Source organism: Orycteropus afer, unplaced genomic scaffold, assembly GCF_000298275.1.
Source record: "Orycteropus afer afer isolate SDZICR_OR568_19922 unplaced genomic scaffold, OryAfe1.0 scaffold00176, whole genome shotgun sequence".
NCBI lineage: Eukaryota > Metazoa > Chordata > Mammalia > Tubulidentata > Orycteropodidae > Orycteropus > Orycteropus afer.
In genome coordinates, this window is record NW_006921763.1 from 1065248 (window position 1) to 1089210 (window position 23963).

General features: G+C 35.4%; 1 protein-coding gene across 1 annotated transcript in view; it reads right to left on the reverse strand.

The window, feature by feature from the left end:
* PDS5A (PDS5 cohesin associated factor A) overlaps positions 1-23963 on the reverse strand; it is a 216501-nt gene that overhangs the window by 13890 nt on the left and 178648 nt on the right. Inside the window, exons 18-25 of the mRNA XM_007947143.2 lie at positions 12403-12563; positions 10888-11011; positions 9750-9908; positions 8680-8748; positions 6738-6874; positions 2655-2778; positions 2164-2368; positions 1422-1536 (exon numbers count right to left, since the gene is read on the reverse strand). Coding sequence (XP_007945334.2) covers positions 1422-1536; positions 2164-2368; positions 2655-2778; positions 6738-6874; positions 8680-8748; positions 9750-9908; positions 10888-11011; positions 12403-12563 — 1094 coding nt within the window. The remainder of the gene's footprint in view (positions 1-1421; positions 1537-2163; positions 2369-2654; positions 2779-6737; positions 6875-8679; positions 8749-9749; positions 9909-10887; positions 11012-12402; positions 12564-23963) is intronic.

A 23963-nucleotide genomic window follows, 5' to 3' on the forward strand; every position in this document is an offset into this window, starting at 1 on the left:
AGAAAATTTAATGATCACAAAATAAATATTACAACAAATTGCTATCTTTTGTTTTCAGATAGATCTTTCATCTCTAACATGTTATAATTAAAAATGTTGCTATTCTTTTCTCTTACAAAGTCTTTAGTGATTTCATTATAATTAAGCTGCCAAAGGATATCTACTTCCATACATAATAAGGATGATAATCAAGTCTTTTTTTTTTTTTAATTTTTTTTTGATTTGGGTGAAGATTTACAGAGTAAATTCACTTTTCATACAGCAGTTCACATATACTTTGTCTCATGTCATTGACCAAACTTTACAATGCAACAGCTCCCCTCCCACTTCCTCCCCATAGTTACCTCAGAAGGCATTCTTAAGAGTAATGTTGAAAAAGATATACTGTCTCTTATAATTCTAAGAATTTTGTAAAAGTGAAAAAACAGTTTCAGTGACCAAAGCTCTAAGAGGCAGAGAGAAATGTTGAACAGGACCTTAAATAAGCTTAGGGTTAATATCCCATACAGAAAAATTGTAATACTTTAAATATAAGCTGAATGTTTAAGAGTGCAAACCAAAAGCACCGCAATGGGGAAAGAAGTAAATGCTGCTTTAATTAAAGTTTCTTATAGGTCATTTGTAGGCAATCTTAGGTCTTTTTTCACTCTTTTTGCTCTGCATCATATATACACTTCTGTCTTATATAAACAATACTTCATGAGTGAGTGTTCACTTGAGTGTTTTTATCAAATAGAGACAAACGTCCCCTTTATCTATGTATCTCTGTAAATCCAGTATAACAAACCTGATTTTCTATTACTACAGTCCTGCCACAAAATATTGTGCATATGTGTATGTACACATATATTTAAGGTATTATCTTTTCAGGTTGCAAGTAAAGTTTAGTTTTAAATAGAGAAATTTTTATTATATGTTGTTGTTATGTGCCATCAAGTTGGCCCAAACTCATAACGACCCCTCCTTGGGTTTCCAAGGCAGTATCACTACAGAAGTAGGATTGCCCAACCTTCCTTCCGAGGAGTGGCTGGTGGGTTTGAACCGCCAGCCTTCTGGTTAGCAGTCAAGTGCCTTAGGTGCTATGCTACCAGAGCTCCTTTTTGTTGTATGGTTTCTTAAATTATCAAACTGAATAAACTGAAGCCCTTCTTAGTACATATAGTAAAAACTACATAATATAAAATCTAACATAATCGAATAGACCTATTTCAAGTAATCAGATAGCTTATTGCAAACATACAGAAAAAAACAAACCAAAAAGCAATGAGCAAGAACTTGTTAGATGAGAACTCATAATTCACAATAAATGAACAAAAACACAAAAAGTTTTTTTATTCTAGTGGGAAGAACACAGGATAAAATCTAACATTTTTTGAAAAGTAAAAATAATCTTCAGAATTCTTAAAAAAAAATCGACTTACTCTTTGATGTCACGAAGCTGGTCGACATCTTGGGACCTTGTAAAATCTGGATCATGGGCTAGCAGGTGAATCATATATGGAACTACATATTCAGGTAACAGTGATAATAATTTCTCTAAAATGAAAACATTATTATTAACAATAATAATAGCTTTCATAAAATCCCTTTTCATGTCCATGTTCTAACCAATTCCGTTTCCATTTCCTTCCTCAATTATTTTAAAATCAGAGGCAGCATGCTATCTAGATGATACTGAGACATTTATTTCCGTTTTCAAGAATATTAAAGTCAATTAGGATTATACGGTGGGTCTCAGGCAAAGTGAGGAAAATAATTCTTTGGTCTCTGATGTCTGCCCAATGTGTTCAAATCAAGGCACACTGATGATCTCATAAAAACAAGATTTCATTTTTTAAGTACATCACTACAACAACAGCATACTTTAAAATTCCCAGTGCTCTGGTGGCATAGTGCCAAAGGCATTTGACTGCTAACTAGAAAGTTGGTGGTTCAAATCCACCAGCCACTCTGCAGAAGAAAGACGGGGCAATCTACTTCCATGAAGATTTACTGCCTTGGGAACCCAACGGGGGTCGCTGTGAATCGGAATCAACTGTATGGCAGTGGGCTTGGTTTTCTGGTTTATAAACTATAATACAGATATATGAAATTTAATAACTCTGCAAACTGATAGAATGACAAGATCCATTTGCACACTGGGAACTTATCAAGCTTACTTACCAGTAGCCATGGGGTTCTGCTTAATGTACTCCCTGCGTATACTAATATTTTTTAGTAAACACTGTCGTGCATGTGCTCTCCTCTCCTTCACAGGATCTTTGGCACACAAAGCAAAGATTGCCATATACTCCAATGGGAGCAGTAACTTCACAAGTGCCTTGTGTAGCTTCTGAGCAAATATCTGCCTTACTTGGTAGCACTCATCCTACAGCAGCACAAAAATATAAAAGTACTTAAATATTAGTACTTTCAAGGCTGAAAGAAAAATCTAGTTTTTTTTTTTAAACTGACAAACAACATTTATAAAAGAGAGTGTAGGCATTTAAAATATGTTTATTTACTTTTAAACTATAATTATATTGGGTGAGTAACAGTATTTGGGAAATATTTAGTTAAAATGAGTAATAATAGCAATCCATTTTTAGCATTCTCTCTAAATGTATTTAACTTTGAAGGTTAAGTAATTCACAAAAACTGAGATTATTACTTACATTAATAACAAGTGCACAGAGCTGAAACTGTTCTGGGGTAATAATTTCATGGTAACAAGGTTCCTGAGCAAGCTTCATTATGGCACTACCAGCAGCTAATCGCAAGCGAGACATATCAGATTTACTATAAACAAACAAAAAAGAAATAAACATTTCCTATAACGATTATCATTCATAAAAATGCTTTGACCCCTTGGGATGATTTATACTTAAAATGACATAATGCACAAATATGGGAAAGTTACTTTCAGTTAATGAGTGTAACATATGGAAAAGGGCTTAAGCTATTTTGACTTTCTGATAAATGTATTTGCTTTCATTTCTAGTTATGTTCTACCTTAGATTCTCTACCAAGCCAAGCAACTCTGCTTGCTCTCACAACCAAAACTTAACTTCAACACTAGAAGCACCATTCACATTAGGAGATTTGTATCTCTCATCTTCAGAGAAATGCATATTGAATTGTAGGAGATTTAATAAAGAATAAAAATCACTTATTAATATTTTAAGTCTATTTCCTACAAGTTTTTTCTTTAGACATATATACATGTACATGCACATACAACTGGACTCTAGCTTAAACTTAAACTGAGATTCAAATGGTGAGGGCCAGTAGTTAGAAATTGATTTACATAAGAAAAAGGAGTAAGAGTGGTAATAAACATCTAAAAGGAAAGGCATGTGAATCTACAAGTATTTCAAAATCAAGAAAAAAAGATTAAAAAAAAATCTGTTTTCTGTGACTGGCCCAGTAAGACAGTAATTTCAACTTTTAGGCTAATCGAATTTCTTGGCACTCTTTTTTCTGTATTTTATCCATCATTATTATGTGTTTGGAGCAGAATGGATTTTAAAAACACAAATTCACACTGTCATATTAACCCAGCAGTCCTAGCTTCAATATAATATAGAGTAGTGTTAAAATGACAGTTGTTTTATTATATATACAGTAAAACCGGTGAGAGCTGGAACTCGACGGGACTGCCTTTTTTTCCAAGTTTCACAAGATTTCTACCTTTGACAGGGTGCAGCAGTCTTACTACTTTTCCATCTCTCCTTTTAGTGGAAAATATTTGACTTCTCCTTCTCTGACAAGTGTCAGCCTTACACAGGTTCTGGCTTTCACAGGTTTTACTATACATTCACCACAATTAAAACAAACAACTTAAAGGCTGTATTCAGATTCAGAGCCAGGCAGCTTTCCTATTCAGACAGTCTTCCTAAGGGATTAAGATCTTCGTGCTAATTTTAAGTTGTTCACAATATAACTTTCTTTCTTTTTTTTCTGAAACAAGAGTTTTATTCAGTTATACAAGGAATTGATATTCCCTGCAGGAAAATAATAATACGCAAAGAAGAAAGAGATAAAAATCAAAGAACCCAACTAATTTCTAATCTGAATTTGGAAAGTACACTTGACAACAAACACCAGAACCATTTGTTGTTAATTTGGGACTTTTGGAAAAAAGGCTGCCATCAAGCCAGAATATGGATTTATTATACAAGATGCAATTTATAATAAAAATAAATAAATAAAAGGAAAGGATAGAGATAAAAGTCAGTGTGGATCTCAAGCACTGGTTCCTAGGGCAGACTTCCTTTTTCAAGGGGAACCTAGGAGGCAGACTTTTCCTTCTCAAATGGCAAAGAGTGATAAAGAATGGGGAGAAAGGCCAGCCTCTCCACTCAACTTCTGTGTGGAACACAGCACAGCTTTGACACTTTGAAGACTCTAGGAAGTACGTACGGACAGATGACTTGAACCCATAAGAGACTACTGCTTTAACATGTGAGAGAAGAAAGGATTGATATAGTAAGCACTAGTGACAATGAGGATACTCATATGGATCCTGAACTAGATGACTCAGCAATGAAAAATATAACTAACTATAATTTGGTGCTTACTCTGTGCCAGGTACTGTACAAAACATTTTATAGGCTTTATCTAACTTAATTTCCACTCTAAATGATGAGGAAACTGAGGCTTATAAAAGTTAAGTAATTTATACAAGGTCACATAGCTAATAACTGGAGGATAGACTCTTTCTGATTTTAGAGCCCAAGCTTATACCGTGCTATATTGAAGGGGACCAAAATGAAAGAGTATGAGAGCATGAGCAGATACCTGGGGGGAATTTGAAAAATAATCAGGGTCAGTATGGGTCTAGATCTCAAGGTCTTTTATTGGAAGGTAGGGTCACTTCTTATAAAATGGGTTGTCGTTAGTTGCCCGAGTGTACTGCAGTGACCCCATATGTAGTAACTGTTAACTGATCGCACTTGTACCCATAAATAAACTTTCAATATTGTACACATGTACATGTAGTATATATATACATTTAAAAAATAATTTTATATTTTAGCAATGAGATCATACTACACAAAACTTTTAAGCTGTTTTGGATTAAACACAAAACAAGATGAATTGACTGAAAATCTGGGAAAAAAGAAAAACTGTTAGTAATTCTACTGCTATCTAGAGATGATCATTATTAAAATGTTATTGTCTATTTTTTAAGCAGAACTACTATCCCTGTGTATTTTAAATTAGAAACAGACCACACACACAGTTTTAAATCACGCATTTTCCATTTCTTATTATATGAGTAGATATCCAATTAAGATCTGCTTACTACTTCATGTTATGCATATTCTATAGTTAACGACTGCATTATTTACCGTGATGATAATGCTAGAAAGAACAAGTTCGTGCATATATTTTTGTATGATTCTTTCACTACCTCCCGAGTTTAAAAATAAAGTAAAAAGGATATGATCATTTTTAAGGCTCTAGATATAATATGCCAAACTGTCCTGGAAGATTGCATCAATTCATTCAACAAGGAGTACTGAGGAAACCCCTTTCTCTAAACCCATTGAGCAATGGCTAACTTAAAAAAAAAATTGCTTGAAAAAAAAAAAAAATTGCTGATCTGAGTGGCAAACAGATACTATGTAAATTTAAATTTATTTACTGGGTTTAGTGATTATAAGGAGATTGATGATTTGTCTATTAGAGAGAGATTCTGCCAATTTGGCAACTGACTTCTAAGGGCTCCTTATTAACACTTTGACATACACTGTACATGTTGTTGTTATTTGCTGTTGAGTCGGACTCGACTCATAGCAACCCCTCCTTGGGTTTCTGAGGCGGTATCACTACAGAAGTAGATTGCCCAACCTTCCTTCCGAGGAGTGGCTGGTGGGTTTGAACTGCCAGCCTTCTGCGTTAGCAGTCAAATGCCTTAGGCATTATGCTACCGGAGGTCCTACACTGTACTTAGTTTCCTCAAATTTAAAACTTCTTATTATTCTTAACTCAAATCTTATCACCAGTATGTTCATGCAAAGCTACCCTAAGCACTATATATTATTGTAACTCCTCATATTCTATCTCCTCCTCTAGACTGTCAATTTCTCAGAGGCAACGATTTTTATATCTTTAAAAAGCTGAGTTACACCTAATATAGGAGAGTACAAAATAAATACTGAATACAGAAATGAGTAATTAAACCTCTGTCCTCTATCACAAATTTTAAAGTAAGGATGTATCACAGGAAGAGTTTTTTAGTTATCTCTGTTTTTGCTCCTGACCCTTAGTAAACAAGAATTTGAAAGACACAGGGCTCAAGAAAAATTGGGCTTTTATTTCTACCTTAGAAAGAACAAAAGAAGAGAAGGAGATTTCGGAGATCTGAAGAGTGACAATGCAGAAATGGAAATAATGCCTTCTATTTCCATTTGTAGAACCTTCTATAGTCTCTTCTACAAACCACCAGAAAACTGTGATTTTCCCTTTTTATCCTTTTCAACCACTTCACTATAGGGTAATTTCCTTGAAGGCAGAGACTGAATTTTAACTGTTTTGTTGGCAATATTTTTTATAGTGTTTTGCAGACTAGGAACTCAACAAATGTTTAACTGAACCAAATGAGGTATAAATACTAAATGAGTATATAAGATTTGATTCCAAAGCACATGGTGCAATCATCATCATCCAGTATAAACCAGGCAAGTAATCTTAATGTACAAGCTATCAAAAATTTTGAGCTAAAAAGAATTAGAAGGAAAGAATCATCTCACCTGATCCTCTTTTGCTCTGTCAGGTCACCCTCACTAACCAACATCGCTGATAATAACCGAAGTGTTGAATTGGCAGATTTAGACTGGTTGTTTTTCATACCCAACAGCCACCTTACCAGAAGTTTAATTGCCTGTACCTATAAAATATTAACATGCTAAAAAAAAAGCAACTTAAAGTTCCAATTTAAGGGAAGACTAATTTATGTTAACTAGATTAGTTATTATTACCAGGAGGCATGTTTTATTAAAGAAGTCTCTGGGTACCAGTAACAACAGGAATGAACATTTATTTTGTGTTTAATATGTGCCAGGCAATTTTCCAAAACTGCACTGGTACTTGTATTAATTAATTTAATCTCCCAAACTACTCAGTGAGAGAAGTATTCTTATTTCTAACAGGTAAGACAAGTGAGAGACAGAGTAGACAGATAACTTGCCCAAGGTCTGGCTCTAGAATTCATGTTTTTCATATTTGTCCAAGATTTTTAAATTATTTGAAAATATGTACTTAAAAAAAAATAACTATTTAAAATGATACTGATTATAAACCAGTATAAATCACAGAGTCGATTCTGACTCATGGTCACCCACTGTGTGTCAGACCAGAACTGTGCTCCATAGGGTTTGCAATGGTTGATTTTTTCATAAGCAGATTGCCAAACCCTTGTTCTGTAATGCCTTTGGGTGGACTAATCTTTCAGTTAGTAGCCAAGTGTGTTAAATCTTTGTATAGTTTCTCCACACAGATTATAGTGATTAAAAATAACCATTTAGGTAGGCTTTCAAATTTTTTGTAATGCTGAAAAAGCAGCTTGAAGAAAACATGTAAGTCTGATTCAGTCTCATTTAATATTTAGTTAAAAGTCTAGACTTCATAATTATTTGTGGTTATAATTACTTTGAGGCTTATACTCAAAAGATTGCTACTGTTACACTTGAAAGAGCAAGTGAAAGGATCCAGGTTATAATTTACTACCTTTATTGACAACTTAGAAAAAGGAATTGATGGACACATAATTATAATGAAGCTATTCAAGGTGAAATAGATTATCAATGCATAGGATACAATGTCATATCAAATGAGAGCTCTGAATGGGTTCAATGAAGCCAATGAAGAGACAATAGAATGGACCTAAATTTTGAAAAAGTAGGACCGCTAACCACAACGGGAAAAGTTACAGGTCAGAGTCCTGCTAGAAACTTAATCTCCCTCTTAGAAAAACAAGGGCAGCATGCCTGTTGCATAGCAACGAAATCTCTTAACCCTCCTGACAAGCTGAGTGGAAGCAAGTGAGGCCTAGCTAAAAGACGGTAGCTAATAACTGCGCCACTTTGAATGTGTGTGATTCTCCACAGTCCTGGAAATACCCCAACATCACACATCAGGCTCTTGAAAGGGTTTATGATGCCTTTTCTGAGTCTCTCATTCCAAGGCTTCAGCCTGTAATTTTTCCAATTCCCAATCACTGAAATTAAAAACTTCAGGACTGCTTTGCTGGCCATGACTGAACTGGTTCAAACCAGTTTGAAGCTCTGTTTCAAAATTTCAAGACTACCATTTAAAAAATTAACTTTACTGAGGCATAATTAATATCCCTCAAAAGTCACCAGTTCCTAAGTAAATATTCATGTTTGTAGTTAGTTGTGGTAAGGCTAGACTGCCAATTTCTTGGGATGCCTCTGAACACCAATACTCTACAATCTTTGAGCAAAATAGCCTAATTGAGACAGTTTTAGCAGGCAAAAAGGTCTAAAGAAGATGCTGACATATATCCATACATAAAAAGGCCAATGATGACTATTTTGTTGAGAAACAAACCTTTTACTATGGATTTTAAACATAATTACCTCATTGAAAAATGCATATTAGCTGTTAGGTAAAAAAGATACCTATGAACACTCTACTTCAACATAAAGGTTATCAAGAGCTACAAAAATTTACCTTTGCTAGTACTTCAGGGGAAACTTCTTCATCTGGAGACCATAATTTTCCATTTTTCTCACCTGTGGACTTTAGAAAATTGAAAAAATTTAACTTTTAGGAAGAAAAAATTAAAATGGTGTGCTTGTTAAATTTTTTATGATAAACAATGCAGTGTTCTGGGAAATCTACGGGAAAGTCACCAAGCAGAATCTTATCTTTGATCAGAATCATGTTCCATAAAGTATGTGTTATTCTATAAAAAGGCCAGTAAATGCCAATTCTGTGGCTTAATTCTTTATTTTCCTTTTAAAGTTCCTGATGCTGAGGTGCAAGACCCCTGAGCCTTTAAGAGGCGTATGGAGGATTTGAATATGTTTGGAATTTGGGGTGAGTTAACATTGACTTGAAGGTCATCTACAATACTCCAAAAGGTAAGACTGATTTTGTCTTCACCCAATAACCCTTTAATTTAGATCTAGGTGATTTTTAATCAGAGGTATGTTTCAGAAATCATTTGGGAAGGCTTTTCAAGATATACATTCCTGGGATCAAAACCCAGAGCTAATGTCAGAACACACACACACACACACACACACAAACACAAACACACATACACACACTCTATTCAGTTTCTAAGTATAATACACGTATCTAATGCCAAAAGCATAATTTACTCAAGTTTATTTTTTTCACACAATATATGATAAAAGAAAATTCTAATGCTCCAGAAAATTCTAAATTGTCATCTATAGGTTAGGATAATAGCATTTGACATATATTTTTTATTGCACGAATCATCTATCTCATATTTTCATTTTTTTCTCTGTTGAATGCCCTTACATTCCAGTAATATCTACCCAGAAGTCAAAAATTCATTCCAGTAATATCTACCCAGAAGTCAAAAAGTCAAATTTAATGAAATAAAATAAATAAGCAAAATGTAGAATAATTTAAAGGACAAGAAACTTATATAATGAAGAAGCAGACATTTTCTTTTCTGTGACAAATGAAGATATATAAACATATAAAATGAAGATGTATAAAGTCTGAATGTCATAGCTCTAAATTTAATTAAATGAGAAACTTACCCTGTCATTCATTAGCAGATCTTTCACAATAAAATTTGCTACTACAGATTTCATTGGGGACGCAAACTGATCTGGTGCTAACATAGAAATGTGGCCCAAAGAAACTAATGGAGTTATAAGTTGTTCTGGTACATCAGCATTCAGACTCCTACTGAGTGGCTACAAAAATGAAATAGACAAAATAACCAGTTTGTTTTATAAATATGTAGACATTCTACTGAAACAGTGAATATTTCTGAGTTTTCTGAATTTAGAATGGCCAAGTCAGTCTATTCTAGTGATATTATCATAGTAACTTCAACCACATCACTTAATTCTTATTTCACCTACTGAAATATAAGATGGAAAGGATAAACATAGGTAAAAAGACACACACACACACATGAAAAGCAGAAGGAAAAGCAAAGAGGAGAAGTAGATTATTATATGCCACCATTTCTGCTTCACAGAAATCAGCATTATTTTTAAGCTTTCTACAATAGGTCTGCTACATTGATTGGTTTCTTATCCTTTGAGGCACTTTAAAATGACCTTGAGCCATAGAAAATAAAGTTTACTAGGTTTGTTTATATGGTATTCAATTTATACCAGAGAACTATTCTAGAAGCAGAATGAGGCTGAAGATTATATGCAAGGAAAGAGAAACTAGAATTAACTTCCAGATCGAGTTGTCAGGTAACTGAGTTTTTCAAAGTCATCTACTTAACACTTGCTAAGCCTAAAATTAAGGCAAAATGTCCTAATACAGATCTTTCAATATAAACTAATTGAACATATGACTTAAAGGCTTGGAATATGGTGCTGACTAAGAAATATATGGAGCTCTGGTAGCATAGTGTCTAAGGCACTTGACTGCTAACCAGAAGGCTGGCGGTTCAAACCCACCAGCCACTCCTCGGAAGGAAGGTGGGGCAATCCTACTTCCGTAGTGATACTGCCTCGGAAACCCAAGGAGGGGTCACTATGAGTCGGGGCCGACTTGATGGCAAACAACAACGACAACAAAGAAATATATGGTTCATGCTCTCATGGAATTTAAATTTAAATTAGAAAGGCTAAATAATTCTCACTTCAACTTTCATCAAACCACAACACTTAAAAAATAAAGACCAATACACACACATCCAGTCAAATATACCTCAAAAATCTGTGCAAGCTGCACTTCTTTATTTGTGAATATGGCATGTATACAGTGCACAGCCTGTTTTGCTTGGTGTGGAGTACCTCTCTTTGCTTTTTGATGTAAAATGGGAATTAGAGTCCTGCAAAAAAATACCAATAGTTTAAAAAAAACAACAACAACCCCCCCCCCCAAACCACAGGTAGTTCCTTTGGTTGTCTCCTTTGTTATCTCCCTTAAATGTATGAATGGATGCCAGTGGCAGCTTCTCTCAAAAATGATCTGATCAATAGAAAGATTTAACACTCCCTGTTTGCTCTTCAATACAATTTAATAAATACCATGCCTCAAGAAAAAAGTTACTTAAGGAGACGATTTTCATTTTAAAGCTACCTCATGAGGATGGAGAAAAAACAAACAAGTCAACTTCAATTTATAATCTAAAACTCACTCCACTATTTCTCATATTTATCTTCTAAATGGCCAGTTTTCTATGAGAAAGAAAATCAAAAAAGTAATTTCTTGAGGCCATATTTATAGTTTTTCACTTTCCTTTTATAGTGCTGATCAGTTATTTCAAAGTAGCAAAAGCTAAAATGATGACGCCAGTGGAAGAAAGTGTGCAAGGATACAGGTACATATATACTGGTAGAAGGATAATAAAAACATCTAACAAGTATATTGTGTGTGTGCTCCAAGCACTGCGCTGTCCTTTACATGGAGTAATTAAACATATCCTCATAGCCACCCAAAGAAGACTATTTATTATTATAACTATTATACAGATGAAAAAACCAAATGTATAGTCTTAATTTTCTACAGAAAATTAGCTTCTAAATGAAGTTGTCTTGTCCTCTATTCTGTCCTTCTGCAAATGAAAGGGAAATGATAATTCTATGGCTTCCACATTTAGCAAACTTTATTTTTTTTAAATTGTGATTTGGGTGAAAATTTACAGAGCAAATTCACTTTCCATATAGCAGTTCACATACACTTTGTCTCATGACATTGACTACAATTTACCACAATGCAACAGCTCCCCTCCCAATTTCTCCCGATAGTTACCTGCTCCCTGTGTCCATCCCTCCATGCACTCTTGCCCGCCTGAGCTGTCTCCCTGTGCGTAAGCAGCTCTTCTTCTCCCATGATTGTTCTCTCCCAACAGTGTATCTATCTCAGGTGAATGTTCAACTCATATGCCTCTTTTGTTTGGCTGGAAGCCAGAGGTATGAGTTCAATTCCAGACCTGAAGGGCAGCTAGGGCCATAGTCTTAGTGGTTCTACCAGGCTCTATCGGACCAGCAAACCTGGTACCCCCCTCCTTTTTTTTCTCCAAATGATTTTGAGTTTTGTTCCACATTGTTCCCCCTCTCTATCCAGAATCTCCTACAAAGATCCTCTTCCAAGTGGTTGACAGTGGTAGCCGGTCACCATCTAGTTCTTCTCGTCTCATAGTCTTATAGGCTACAGATGGGATGGTGTACCAGTCATTTAGCAAACTTTTTTATTTATCATGAGAAAAAATATACTCACGATCGTATCTGGGGAAGGTCTGTTTCTATTTTGTGTCCTGTATTTCTGAAAATCTGTATAGCAGCTTCTGCCACCTTGTCATCTTCCATTCTCAGGCACTGTAACAGGGACTCATATGTCTCTGCAGAGTGGAACGAGGTAGGATGTGTGAAAGACAGAACCTGGAGGAAAAGATAAAGCTTTAGAAGTACAGACAATGATATTAATCTAAATTTTTTTTTTTGAAAACTATAAACAAAATAAAAAATTGTAAGTTCCTTATCCTAGTTGCACAGAATAGAAGTTACATCTCTCAGCCCACCCCTGCAGTTAGTTGAGGCTATTGTGTGGTAGTTTCCTAAAGACTGCTGTTCTTATTCTCCTCTTTTCTCTATTTTGCTCTTGGAATGTATAAAATATAGCTGCTTTCTTGGAGTGTGATATTAAAATATTAATAATCATACCATTTTATTGGTATTAGGTGAGCTCTGGCAGTGTAGTGCTTAACACACTTGACTGCTAACCAGAAGGCTGGTGATTCAAACCCACCAGCCACTCCTCGGAAGGAAGGTTGGGCAATCTACTTCTGTAGAGATACTGCCTCAGAAACGCAAGGAAGGGTTTATATGAGTTGGGTCTGACTCGACAGCACATAACAACAACAACCATTTTATTAATATAAATAAACGTAAGAACATTTATTCAACACAAAAACTCCAAACTTAATAGCAATTACCTTTGTATGATGTGTACAAAATGCTTACTGTGAGTATTACTTGACTGGTAAAAATATTCTACAAGGAAATATTTTAAGTTAAATCCATCATACACACACAAATACTACTAATAAAGAAGTCATTCAAATGAACTTTTAATTATAATAAAAAATACAGGTATGTGTTGCTTAATGTGCATGATATGTTCTGTGAAATATGATGTTATACAATGTGGATTTTGTGCGAACAACATATTACATACAAGCAATCCCTATATAATCTGTAATAAAATCCCTGTAAAGCCTATTGTATTAACACCTTATGGGAGCTGGCTGGACAAAGCCAGAGAGCTGTATCTGCTGGATACAGGAGGCCAGTCTTGCTAGGTGTGTGGCTGGGCCAGGTGGGCACTGTGCCGGCAGCTGGATGAGGACTTTAGGCACATCTAGGTACAGTGGGGGGAAGTACATGAAGGTGCAGAGAAGTGAGGACTGGGTGTATGGAGACTGGCTACAGTATGTTCTTACATATTGATAACTATACTGAATGTAATAGACTGAATGCACAAGTCAAGAAAGAGAGAGAGAGAGTACTAGAATGGTAAGAAAACATAATCCATCAATATTCTGTATACAAGAGACATACCTTAGACATAAAGATGACCAAAAAAAAAAAGCTAAAACTCAAAGGATGAAAAAAGATATAGCAAGCAAATGGCAACCTAAAAGAATGGGAGTGACAGTATTAATTTCTGATAAAACTGACTTAAAAAAAAAAAAAAGTAAAAGAAACAAGGAAGGACATTACAAAATATTTAAAGGGTCATTGCAGCAAGAGGATGTAACCATACTAAATATCTACACACCCAATGAAAGAGCCCCAAAACATATAAATCAAACTTTAACAGAATTGAAAAGAGAAACAGACAATTCCACACTAATAGGAGACTTTGTTACACCATTTTTGATGAAAGACAGAACTACTAGAAAGAAACTCAAGATACAGATCTAAACAACACAACCAACCAACTTGACCTTGCATATGTATACAAAACACTATACTGAATATACACAATATACATTCTTTTCCACCACACATGGAACATACTTCAGAATAGACCGCATGCTGGGCCTCAATAAACTTAAAAACGGAAATATCACAAAGCATCTTTTCAGATCACAATGCTATATAAAATCAGAGATCAGTAACAGGAAGATCAAGGGAAAAAATAAAATGCATGGCAACTGAACAATATCCTGCTTAAAAAGTACTGGGTAGTGGAAGAAATACAAAAAAATTCCTTGACTCAAATAAGAATGAAAACACAACAAAGCAAAATCTTTGGGACACAGCAAAAGCAGTGCTCAGCGACAATTTATAGCAATAAATGCACACGTCAAAAAAGAAGTACCCAAATCAACACCCTAAGCAAACAACTCCAAAAATTAGAATAAGACGAGCAAAAAACAAAGACAAAAACAAAAACACCAAACATACCAAAAATCCTACAGTCACCAGAAGAAAAGAAATAATAAGATTTGAGCAGAAATAAATGAAATTAAGAGAAAGAATCAACAAGATTAGAAGGTGGTTCTCTGAAAGGATTAATAAAATTGGCAAATTGGACAAAGTAAAAGAAGGTGCAAATAAAATGAATAAAAAATGAAACAGTTATGTCACAACAGAGCCAACTGAAATAAAAAGGATAATAACAGAATATTATGAAGAACCGTACTCCAACAAATTTGAAAACCAAGAAGAAATGGACAAATTTGAAAACAAAGAAGAAATGGGCAAATTTCTAGAAACATACTATCTACCCAAACTAACTCAATCTGAGGTAGAAATTTGAACAGATCCATCACAAATCATAAAAAAACTCCCAACCAAAAAAAAAAGTCCTGCCCCAGATGGTTTCACTGGCAAACTCTACCAAACATTCAGAGAAGAGCTGACACCAATTCTAATAAAACTATTCCTTAGCATAGAAAGAATGGACTACTCCCAAACTCCTTCTTTGAAGCAAGCATAATCCTGATATTAAAGCAAAGAAACCACTAAAAAATAAAACTACAGACGAATATCCCTTATGAACATAGACACAAAAATTCTCAACAAAATCTTGGCTAATAGAATCCAGCAAAATATCAAAAGAAAACATGACCAAGTGGGATTCATACCAGGTATGCAAGGATGGTTCAGCATTAGAAAAACAACATAATCCTCCACATAAATAAAATAAAGCAAAAAAGCCCCATGATCATATTCACTAATAAAGTTAAAGCATTTGACAAAATTCAACACCCATTCCTGATAAAAATAGCAAAATGGGAATAGAAGGGAAATTCTTTAACATAATTAAGGGCGTATACACAAAGCCAATAGCCAACACTATTCTCCATCAAGAGACTGAAAGGGAAATAAAAGGTATCCATATTGGCAAAGAAGTAGTAAAACTGTCTGTATTTGCAGATGATATGATCCTATACATGGAAATCCCAGAGACTCAGGAAGAAAACCACTGGAACTAATAGGAGGATTCAGCAAAGTGGCAAGGTACCATATCAACATAAAAAAATCAGTTGGATTCCTCTATAGAACAAATGGAATTCTGAAAAGGAAATCAGGAAAACAATACTATTTATAATACCACCCAAAAGATGAAGTACTTAGGAATAAATCTAACCAGAGACACAAAAAATCTATACAAAGAAAACTACAGTGAGACCTACATAAATAGGAGAATATACCATGCTCATGGATAGAAGGACTTTACTTTGTGAAAATGCCAGTACAACCCAAAGTAATCTACAACTATAATGTTAGGTTGATTCAGATTCCATCATCATTGTTTACAGAGATGGAAAAACTAACCATGAATTTTATATGGAAAGTAAACAGACCCTAGATAAGCAAAGCACTATTAGAGAAGAACAATGTAGAAGGTCTCACAATTCCTGATCTCAAAATCTAATATATAGTCAGGGCAATCAGACCAGTCTGGTACTGGTCATAGATGAACGGAACAGAATCAAGAACCCAGAAGTAAATCCATCCAACTATGGACAGCTGATCTTTGACAAAGGGTTGAAACCCATTTAATGGGGAAGAGATAGTTTCTTTAACAAATGGATGGTGCTGGAAAAACCGGATAGCCATTTGCAGAAAAATGAAACAGGGGCCCTAATATATGGCATAAATACATTATTAAACATAATTTAAAACATACAAACAATATAGCTAGATACCTGGGACCTGGGAGCATAAATGTTTATGCTCATCAAAAGACTTTGCCAAAAAAGTAAAAAGAGAACCTATAAACTGGGGGAAAAAAAACACTTTGGCAATGACATATCATACAAGGGACTAATCTCTTAAATTGATAGAAAATTTCAACACATCAACAACAAAAAAAACCCAAACAATCCAACTAAAAAATGGGCAGAGGTCAGGAAGAGAAACTTCACTAAAGAAGACATTCAGGTGGCTAACAAACACATGAAGAAATGTTTATAATAATTAGCTGTTATGTGCTCTGGTGGCTACTCCTCAGAAACTCAAGGAGGGGTCGCTAGGAGTAGATTAGAGAGATACAAATCAAAATAACAATGAGATATCATCTCACTCCAGCATTAATAGCAAAGTTAAACAAACAAAAAACCCAAAACAAAAAACAAATGCTGGTAAGACTGTAGAGACTAGAATACTCAGATACTGCTGGTGGGACTACAAAATGGTGTCATACTGTGGGAAACAGTATGGTACTTCATTAAAAAACTGGAAATAGAAATACCATATTATCCTGCAATCCCTATATATCCTAGAGAAATAAGAACTTTGACACAAACAAATAAATGCTCACTTATGATCATCACAGCATTATTCACAATAGCAGAAAAGATGTTAACAACCCATTAATGGATGAATGGATAAAACATACACAATGGAATATTACACAATGTTAAAGAATAGTGATGAATCCATGAAACATCTCATAATATGGATGACTTTATGCTGAGTGAAAACAGTTAATTACAAAAGGGCAAATACTGTATGAGACCACTACTGTAAAGTCAAGAAAAAGTTTACATACACAGAAAAAAAATATTCCTGGAAGATTAGCAGGATTGGGAAAGGAAGGGAGAATAAAGCACTGACTAGAAGGAAGACACATATGAACTTGAGTGAAAGGAAAGACAATATACAATAAAGGGGAGATTACCACACAATGATCAGGTAAAGGAAGACACTGGGAGGAACGCAAGAGTTAAAGACAACAAAGGTAAATACTATTATATATACAATCTTTCAGTAACAGTAATAACTATAATCTGTGCGTGTTGACTCATGAGATAGACACTCAAGCTGAACAGGGGTGGGAGGGCAAATGGGAGTATAATATGAACATATATAGGATTGACAGGGGATATTTCTACATATATATTTACATGTGCTTGAAATATATCCATGAATATATAGAGAGCATACAGAGGGCAAAATTATAAAAACTGCTTAGGCATAACCAAACACTTTCAGGGAATGAGTTGTTGGGTCTAGGGGCTCACAATCATAGTCTTGGGGAACACCAAGGTTGTGGTAGTTAAGTTGGTGTATCAATTTGGCTGGGCCTGGTGGAATGGCTGGGCAGCTGGATTCCCCATGATGAGACTGGTAATCAACTCCATGGTGGAATTTACTGTGAGCAGCTCAGTAGCTGCCTTAGGGATGTGGTCTGCTTCCTGTATACGAGGAGAAGCCTTGGGCAACAAGTTTCTAGCTTATGGCACACTTGAACCCTGCATCTAGCCAAGTCATTGTTCAGCAGCCTGCGATACTCTGCCGACCCTGGGACTTTTAATGGACTTGAATTAATGGCCTGTCATATGGTTTGGTAATATCAGGATTGTGCCTTATTACTTGTCAACCTTGGACTTGTCAGCCTCAGCAGCTAGCAGCCGAGTGAAGAAAAGCCTCCAGCTTCACTGGGCCAGGAGCAGGAGGCAGAGGTAAAGGCCCAAGGTTGAGGGGCTTTCACCCAGCCCTGAGAGCCTGGCACTTTGAATTCAGACTTAAAGCCTTCAACTGTAAGAATAAACTCCTGTTTGTTAAGGCCATCCCACCATTTGTGGTATATTCCTGTCAGAATGGCACTAGGTAACCAAAACAAAGGTCAACTGCCAATAATATAGTCTGTAACGACAATGGTCTACTATCCTACTTTGGTTAGGAGTAACTGGGGTCTTAAAAGATTCTAAGTGGCCATCTAAGGTGCAACTATAGATCTTTCCCAGTCTGGAGCAAAGAAGAGTGAAGAAAATCAAGGATGCAAGGGAACAATTAGTCCAAAGGACTAAAGGACCATGTGAGCCCCTGCCACCATGACCCTGAGACCAGAAGAACTAGATGGTGCATGGCTACCACTGCTGACTGCTCTGAAAAGGACTGCAATAGAAGGTCCCAGATAGACTGCGAAAAAACTGTGGAACAAAATTAAAAAATATTGAACGAAATTCAAAATTATTAAAAATATTAAATATTACTAGTTTGATAAAGATTAGCAGAACCCTGAGACAATGGCCCTTAGACAACCTTCAAGCCTTAGACAACCTTCAATGAATTCAGCCAAATAATAGTGATTGTTATAATGAATGAGTTGTTGGGTCTAAGGGCTCACAATCATAGTCTTGGAGAATACCAAGGTTGTGGTAGTTATAATAATGTGAACAATAGTACCAAGAGGTACACACTTCTTAGAACAACCAACAACGCAAGATCAAAAGGGCAGCATTTGTCTAGGGATAAAGCTCAGAAGGCAGGAAGGGAAAGGGAAGAAGGATGAATGGAAATGGTAAACACAGGGAGGAGGTGGGAAGAGTGCTGTTAAGATGTGAGGATTGCGATAATTGTTAAGAAGTAAAATGTGTACAAGTGTTGAATAGAGAACTAATTTGCTCAGTAAACTTTCACCTCATTCACACACACACACACAAAAGAAACATTTATGTGACAGTAGGAGATGTGGAGATGTATTTTTGTTTTTTGAGGGAAAAAAAAACACAATGAAAAAGAAAAAAAATCAACAAACCACTGGCCAAAAAAGAGAAGATGCAAATAACCAAAATAAGAATTAAAACTGGAAATACTACAACAGATCCAACTGAGATAAAGAGGACTGTAACATAATACTATGAAAAATCATATTCCAACAAATTTGAAAACCCAAAAGAAATGGACAAATTCCTAGAAACATACTACACCTACCTAACCAAAATAAAGATAGAAAATCTAAACCAAACCCTAAAGACAGATTGAACATATGATAAACTTCCACCAACAAAAAATTGCTGCAGCCCAGATAGCTTCAATGGTGAATTTTACCAACAATTCAGGAAGAATTGATACCAATTCTACCCAAACTCTTCCAAAACAAGGAAAAGAAAGTAATACACCCTAACTCATTCTACAAAGCCAGCATTACTCTGATACCAAAGCCTTGTTAAACCCTCATGAAAAAAGAAAATTACTGACCAATATTCATCATAAAATAAACACAAAAATTCTCAGCAAACAGAATTCAATAATATATTAAAAAAATCAAAGGAGCTCTGGTAGCACAGTGACTAAGGCATCTGACTGCTAACCAGAAGGTTGGTATTTCAAACCCACTGGCCATTCTGAGAAAGCAAGACTGGGCAACCTACTTCTGTAAAAATTTACCACCTCAGAAACCCAAAGAGGGTCTCTATGAGTAGAAATCGACTTTCTGGCAGTGGCTAAGGTTTGGTTTTGGTATTAAGAAAATCAAACAACATGGTCAAGTGGGATTAATATCAGGAATGCAAGGGTGGTTCAACATGAGAAAATCAATCAGTGTAAATCACCACATAAATTAAACAAATGAAAAGAATCACAAGATCATCTTAATTGATGAAGAAAAGGCATTTGATAAAATGCTGATAAGAACTCTCAGCAAAATAAGATAGAAGGGAAATTCCTCAACATAATTAAGGGAAAATAGGGAAAACCAACAGCCAACATTATGCTCAACGGAGAAAGACTGAGAACCTTCCCTTTGAGAACAGGAAAGCGACAAAGATGGTCATTATCACCACTCTTAGTCAATATTGTATGCAAAGTCCTAGCCAGACCAATTAGGCAAGAAAGAGAAATGAAGGACAACCAATTTTGAAAGAAAGAATAAAAACTAACTATATTTGCAGGTGACATGATCCTATACATACAAAATCTCAGAGATTCCAGAAGATACCTACAGAATCAAACAGAAGAATTCAGCAAAGTGGAATGGTACAAAGTCAACATATAAAAATGAGTTGGTTTGCTTCACATTAACAAAGTGAACTCTGTGAAGGCAATCAAGAAAATAATACCATTTACAATGTTCTTCCAAATGTAAAATACCTAGGAAAAAATGTAATCAATGATGTAAAAAAGACCTATATAATGAAAACTATAAACAGGATTAGAAGAAACTAAAAGAAACCTACATAAATAGAGTAACATTTTGTGTTCGTGGATTAGAAGATGTAACATTGTAAAAATGTCAAAATTACAAAAAGAAATCCATAAATATACAGGTAGTCCTTGACCTATACAATATTTGAGTTACAATGAATTGCACTTATGATCCAGAATCTTCAATAGGTAGTTGTTACTGCAACTGACAAAAAGCAAAAGTTGTCCAACTCTTCTTCATTATGGAAGTACATTTTTAATTATTTGTATAATTTTTATGTGTATATATATTAAAATATATCTGTAAGCTTACATACAATGTTTCCAATCCCAAAGACAAATAAAAATCACATTTATAAGAATACTGATAATGAAGGGTAATAATGAAAACTAAACAAACAAACAAACAAAAAAGCCATCGATAAAGAAACCTGTTGTAAACTGGAGACTACATACAATGCCATACCAACCAAAAATCCAGCATTCTTTACTGAGATGGAAAAACTAATTACCAACTTAATATGGAAATGAAAGAGGTCCTTAAAACCAAAGTAATATTGAAGATGAACAAAGTAGGAGGCCTCATATCTCCTGATCTCAAAACACACTGCACAGCCACAGTAATAAAAACAGCCTGGTACTGGTTCAAAGAAAGACACAAAGATCAATGGAATAGACCCGAGATCCCAGAAATAAATCTATCCACGGGCAGCATATATTTGATACAGGGTTAAATTCCATTAAGTAGGGAATAAACAGTTTCTTTAACAAATGGTGCTGGCAAAACTAGAAATGCATTTGCAGAAAAATGAAATAGGATCCAAATCTCACATTCTACACAAAACTAACCCAAAATGGATCAAAGACCTAAATGGTAACGGTAATGTATAAATGTCCTGGAAGATAACACAGGGAAAAAACTATGGGATCTATTTTTTTTTCTTTAAGGAAATGGTTATGAAACACAACTACAAATGAACAAACAGCGGAAGACAAATTAGACAACTAAGACCTCCTTAATATTAAATACTTATGCTCATCAAAAGACTTTATCAGTAGAGTAAAAAGAGAACCTACAGAGTGGGGAAAAAAATCTTTGGGAATGACATACCTGTTAAGGGTTTAACCTCTAAAATATACAGCAAACGTCAACAACTCAACAACAAAGAGACAAAAACTCCCATCAAAAAATTAGCAAAGGACATGAATAGATATTTCACATAGGAGGTCATTTAACTGGCAAAAAACACATGAAAAGGTGTTTGCAATCATTTGCCATTGTTGTTGTTGTTAGGTGCTGAACAGTCAGCTTTGACTCATAGGGGGGACCCTATGTACAACAGAATGAAACACACCCCGGTCCTGCATCATCCTCACAATCCTTGCTGTGCTTGAGCCCATCTTCATAGCCACTGTGTCAATCCATCTTGTTGAAGGTCTTCCCCTCCTTTACTGACCCTCTATTTTACCAAGCATGATATCCTTCTCTCCAGGGATTGATCCCTTCTGAAAATATGAACCAAGTAGGTGATATGAACCCTGGTCATTCTTGCTTCTAAGAATATTCTGACTGCACTTATTCCAGGACAGATTTATTCCATCTTCTGGAAGTCCAAGGTGTTTTCAGTATCCTTTGTTAACATCATAATTAAAATCTATCAATACTTCTTTGGTCTTCCTTATTCATTGTTCAGCTTTAACATGTACATGAAGCAACTGAAATACCACGCCTTGGGTTAGGTACACCCTAGTCTTCTACGTGACACTTCTGTCCAGTGCAATGATAATGTTTGACTTCTTAACTGCTGAAGTCATGGTTATTAACTGTGGACCCAAGTAAAATGAAAGCTTCACTCCTTTTTCCATTCATCATGATGCAGCTTATTGGGCTAGTTGTAAGGATTTTTGTTTTCTTTATGTCGAGTCATTTGTAATCTCTAATCTTCATCAGTAAGTGCTTCAAGCCTTCTTCACTCTCAGCAAGCAAGGCTGTGTCATCTGCATATTGCAGATTGCTACTAAGTCTTCCTCCAATCCTGATACCCAGGTTCTTCATATAGTCCAGCTTCTTGCATTACTTGCTCAGCACACAGACTGAATAAGTATGGTGAAAAAAATACAACCTTGATGCACACATTTCCTGATTTTTAACCATGCAGTATACCCTAGTTCTGTTCGAATGACAGTTTCTTGATCTATGTACAGGTTCCTCATGAGCATAATTAAGTGTTCTGGAATTCCCGTTTTTCGTAATTTTATGCATAATTTGTTATGACTCACACAGTCAAATGCCTTTGCATAGTGAACAAAACATGGATAAAGATTTTTCTGGTATTCTTTGCCTTCAGCCAAGATCCATCTGATATCAGTAATAATATCTTTCTTCCCATGTCCTCTTCTGAATCCTGCTTGAATTTCTGGAAGTTCCCTGTGGATGTATTGCTGCAGCCACTGTTGAATTATCATCAGCAAAATTTTAATTTCATGTGACATTAATGATATCATTCGATAATTTCCACATTCTGTTGGATCACCTTTCTTTGTAATGGGCACAAATATGGATCTCTTCCAGTTAGTTGGCTAGGCAGCTGCCTTCCAAATTACTTGGCTTAAATGAGTAAGTGCTTCCAGTGATGAATCTGTTTGGTGAGACATCTCAATGGGTATTCTGGCAATTCCTAGAGGCTTATTTTTTGCCAATACCTCCAGTGCACCTTCGACTTCTTCCTTCAAATACCATCTATTCTTGATCATATGCTACCTCCTGAAATCACTGAACACTGACCAATTCTTTTTGGTACCAAAAAACAAGCAAACAAAATAAAACTCACTGCCACTGAGTCATTTCTGACTCATGGTGACACAATAGGATAGAGTATAACTGTCCCATGGAGTTTCCAAGATGGTGTATCATTATGGAAGCAGACTCATTTTTCTCCCAGACTGGCAGGTTATGTTCACACTGCCAAATGTTTGTTTAGCAGCTGAATGCCTTAACAGCTGCATCACCAGAGCTCCTTTTTGGTACAGTGATTGTACATTTGTTTCATGTTTTTGATGCTTCCCATATCATTCAATACATTCCCCTTTAATATCTCAACTCAGGGCTTGAATATTTTCTTCAGCTTCAGAAATGTCGAGTGTTCTTTCCATGTGGTTTTTCTAATTCCAGGTCTTTGCACATTTTATTATAATACTTTACGTTGTCTTCTAGAGCCACCATTTGAAATCTGCTGGTCAGTGCTTTTATACCTTCAATTTGCTTTAGCTACTCTCCATTCAGGGAGCTCTGGTAGCATAGTGGCTAAGACACTTTGCCTGCTAACCAGACGGCTGGCGGTTCAAACCCACCAGCCACTCCTCGGAAGGAAGGTTGGGCAATCCTACTTCCGT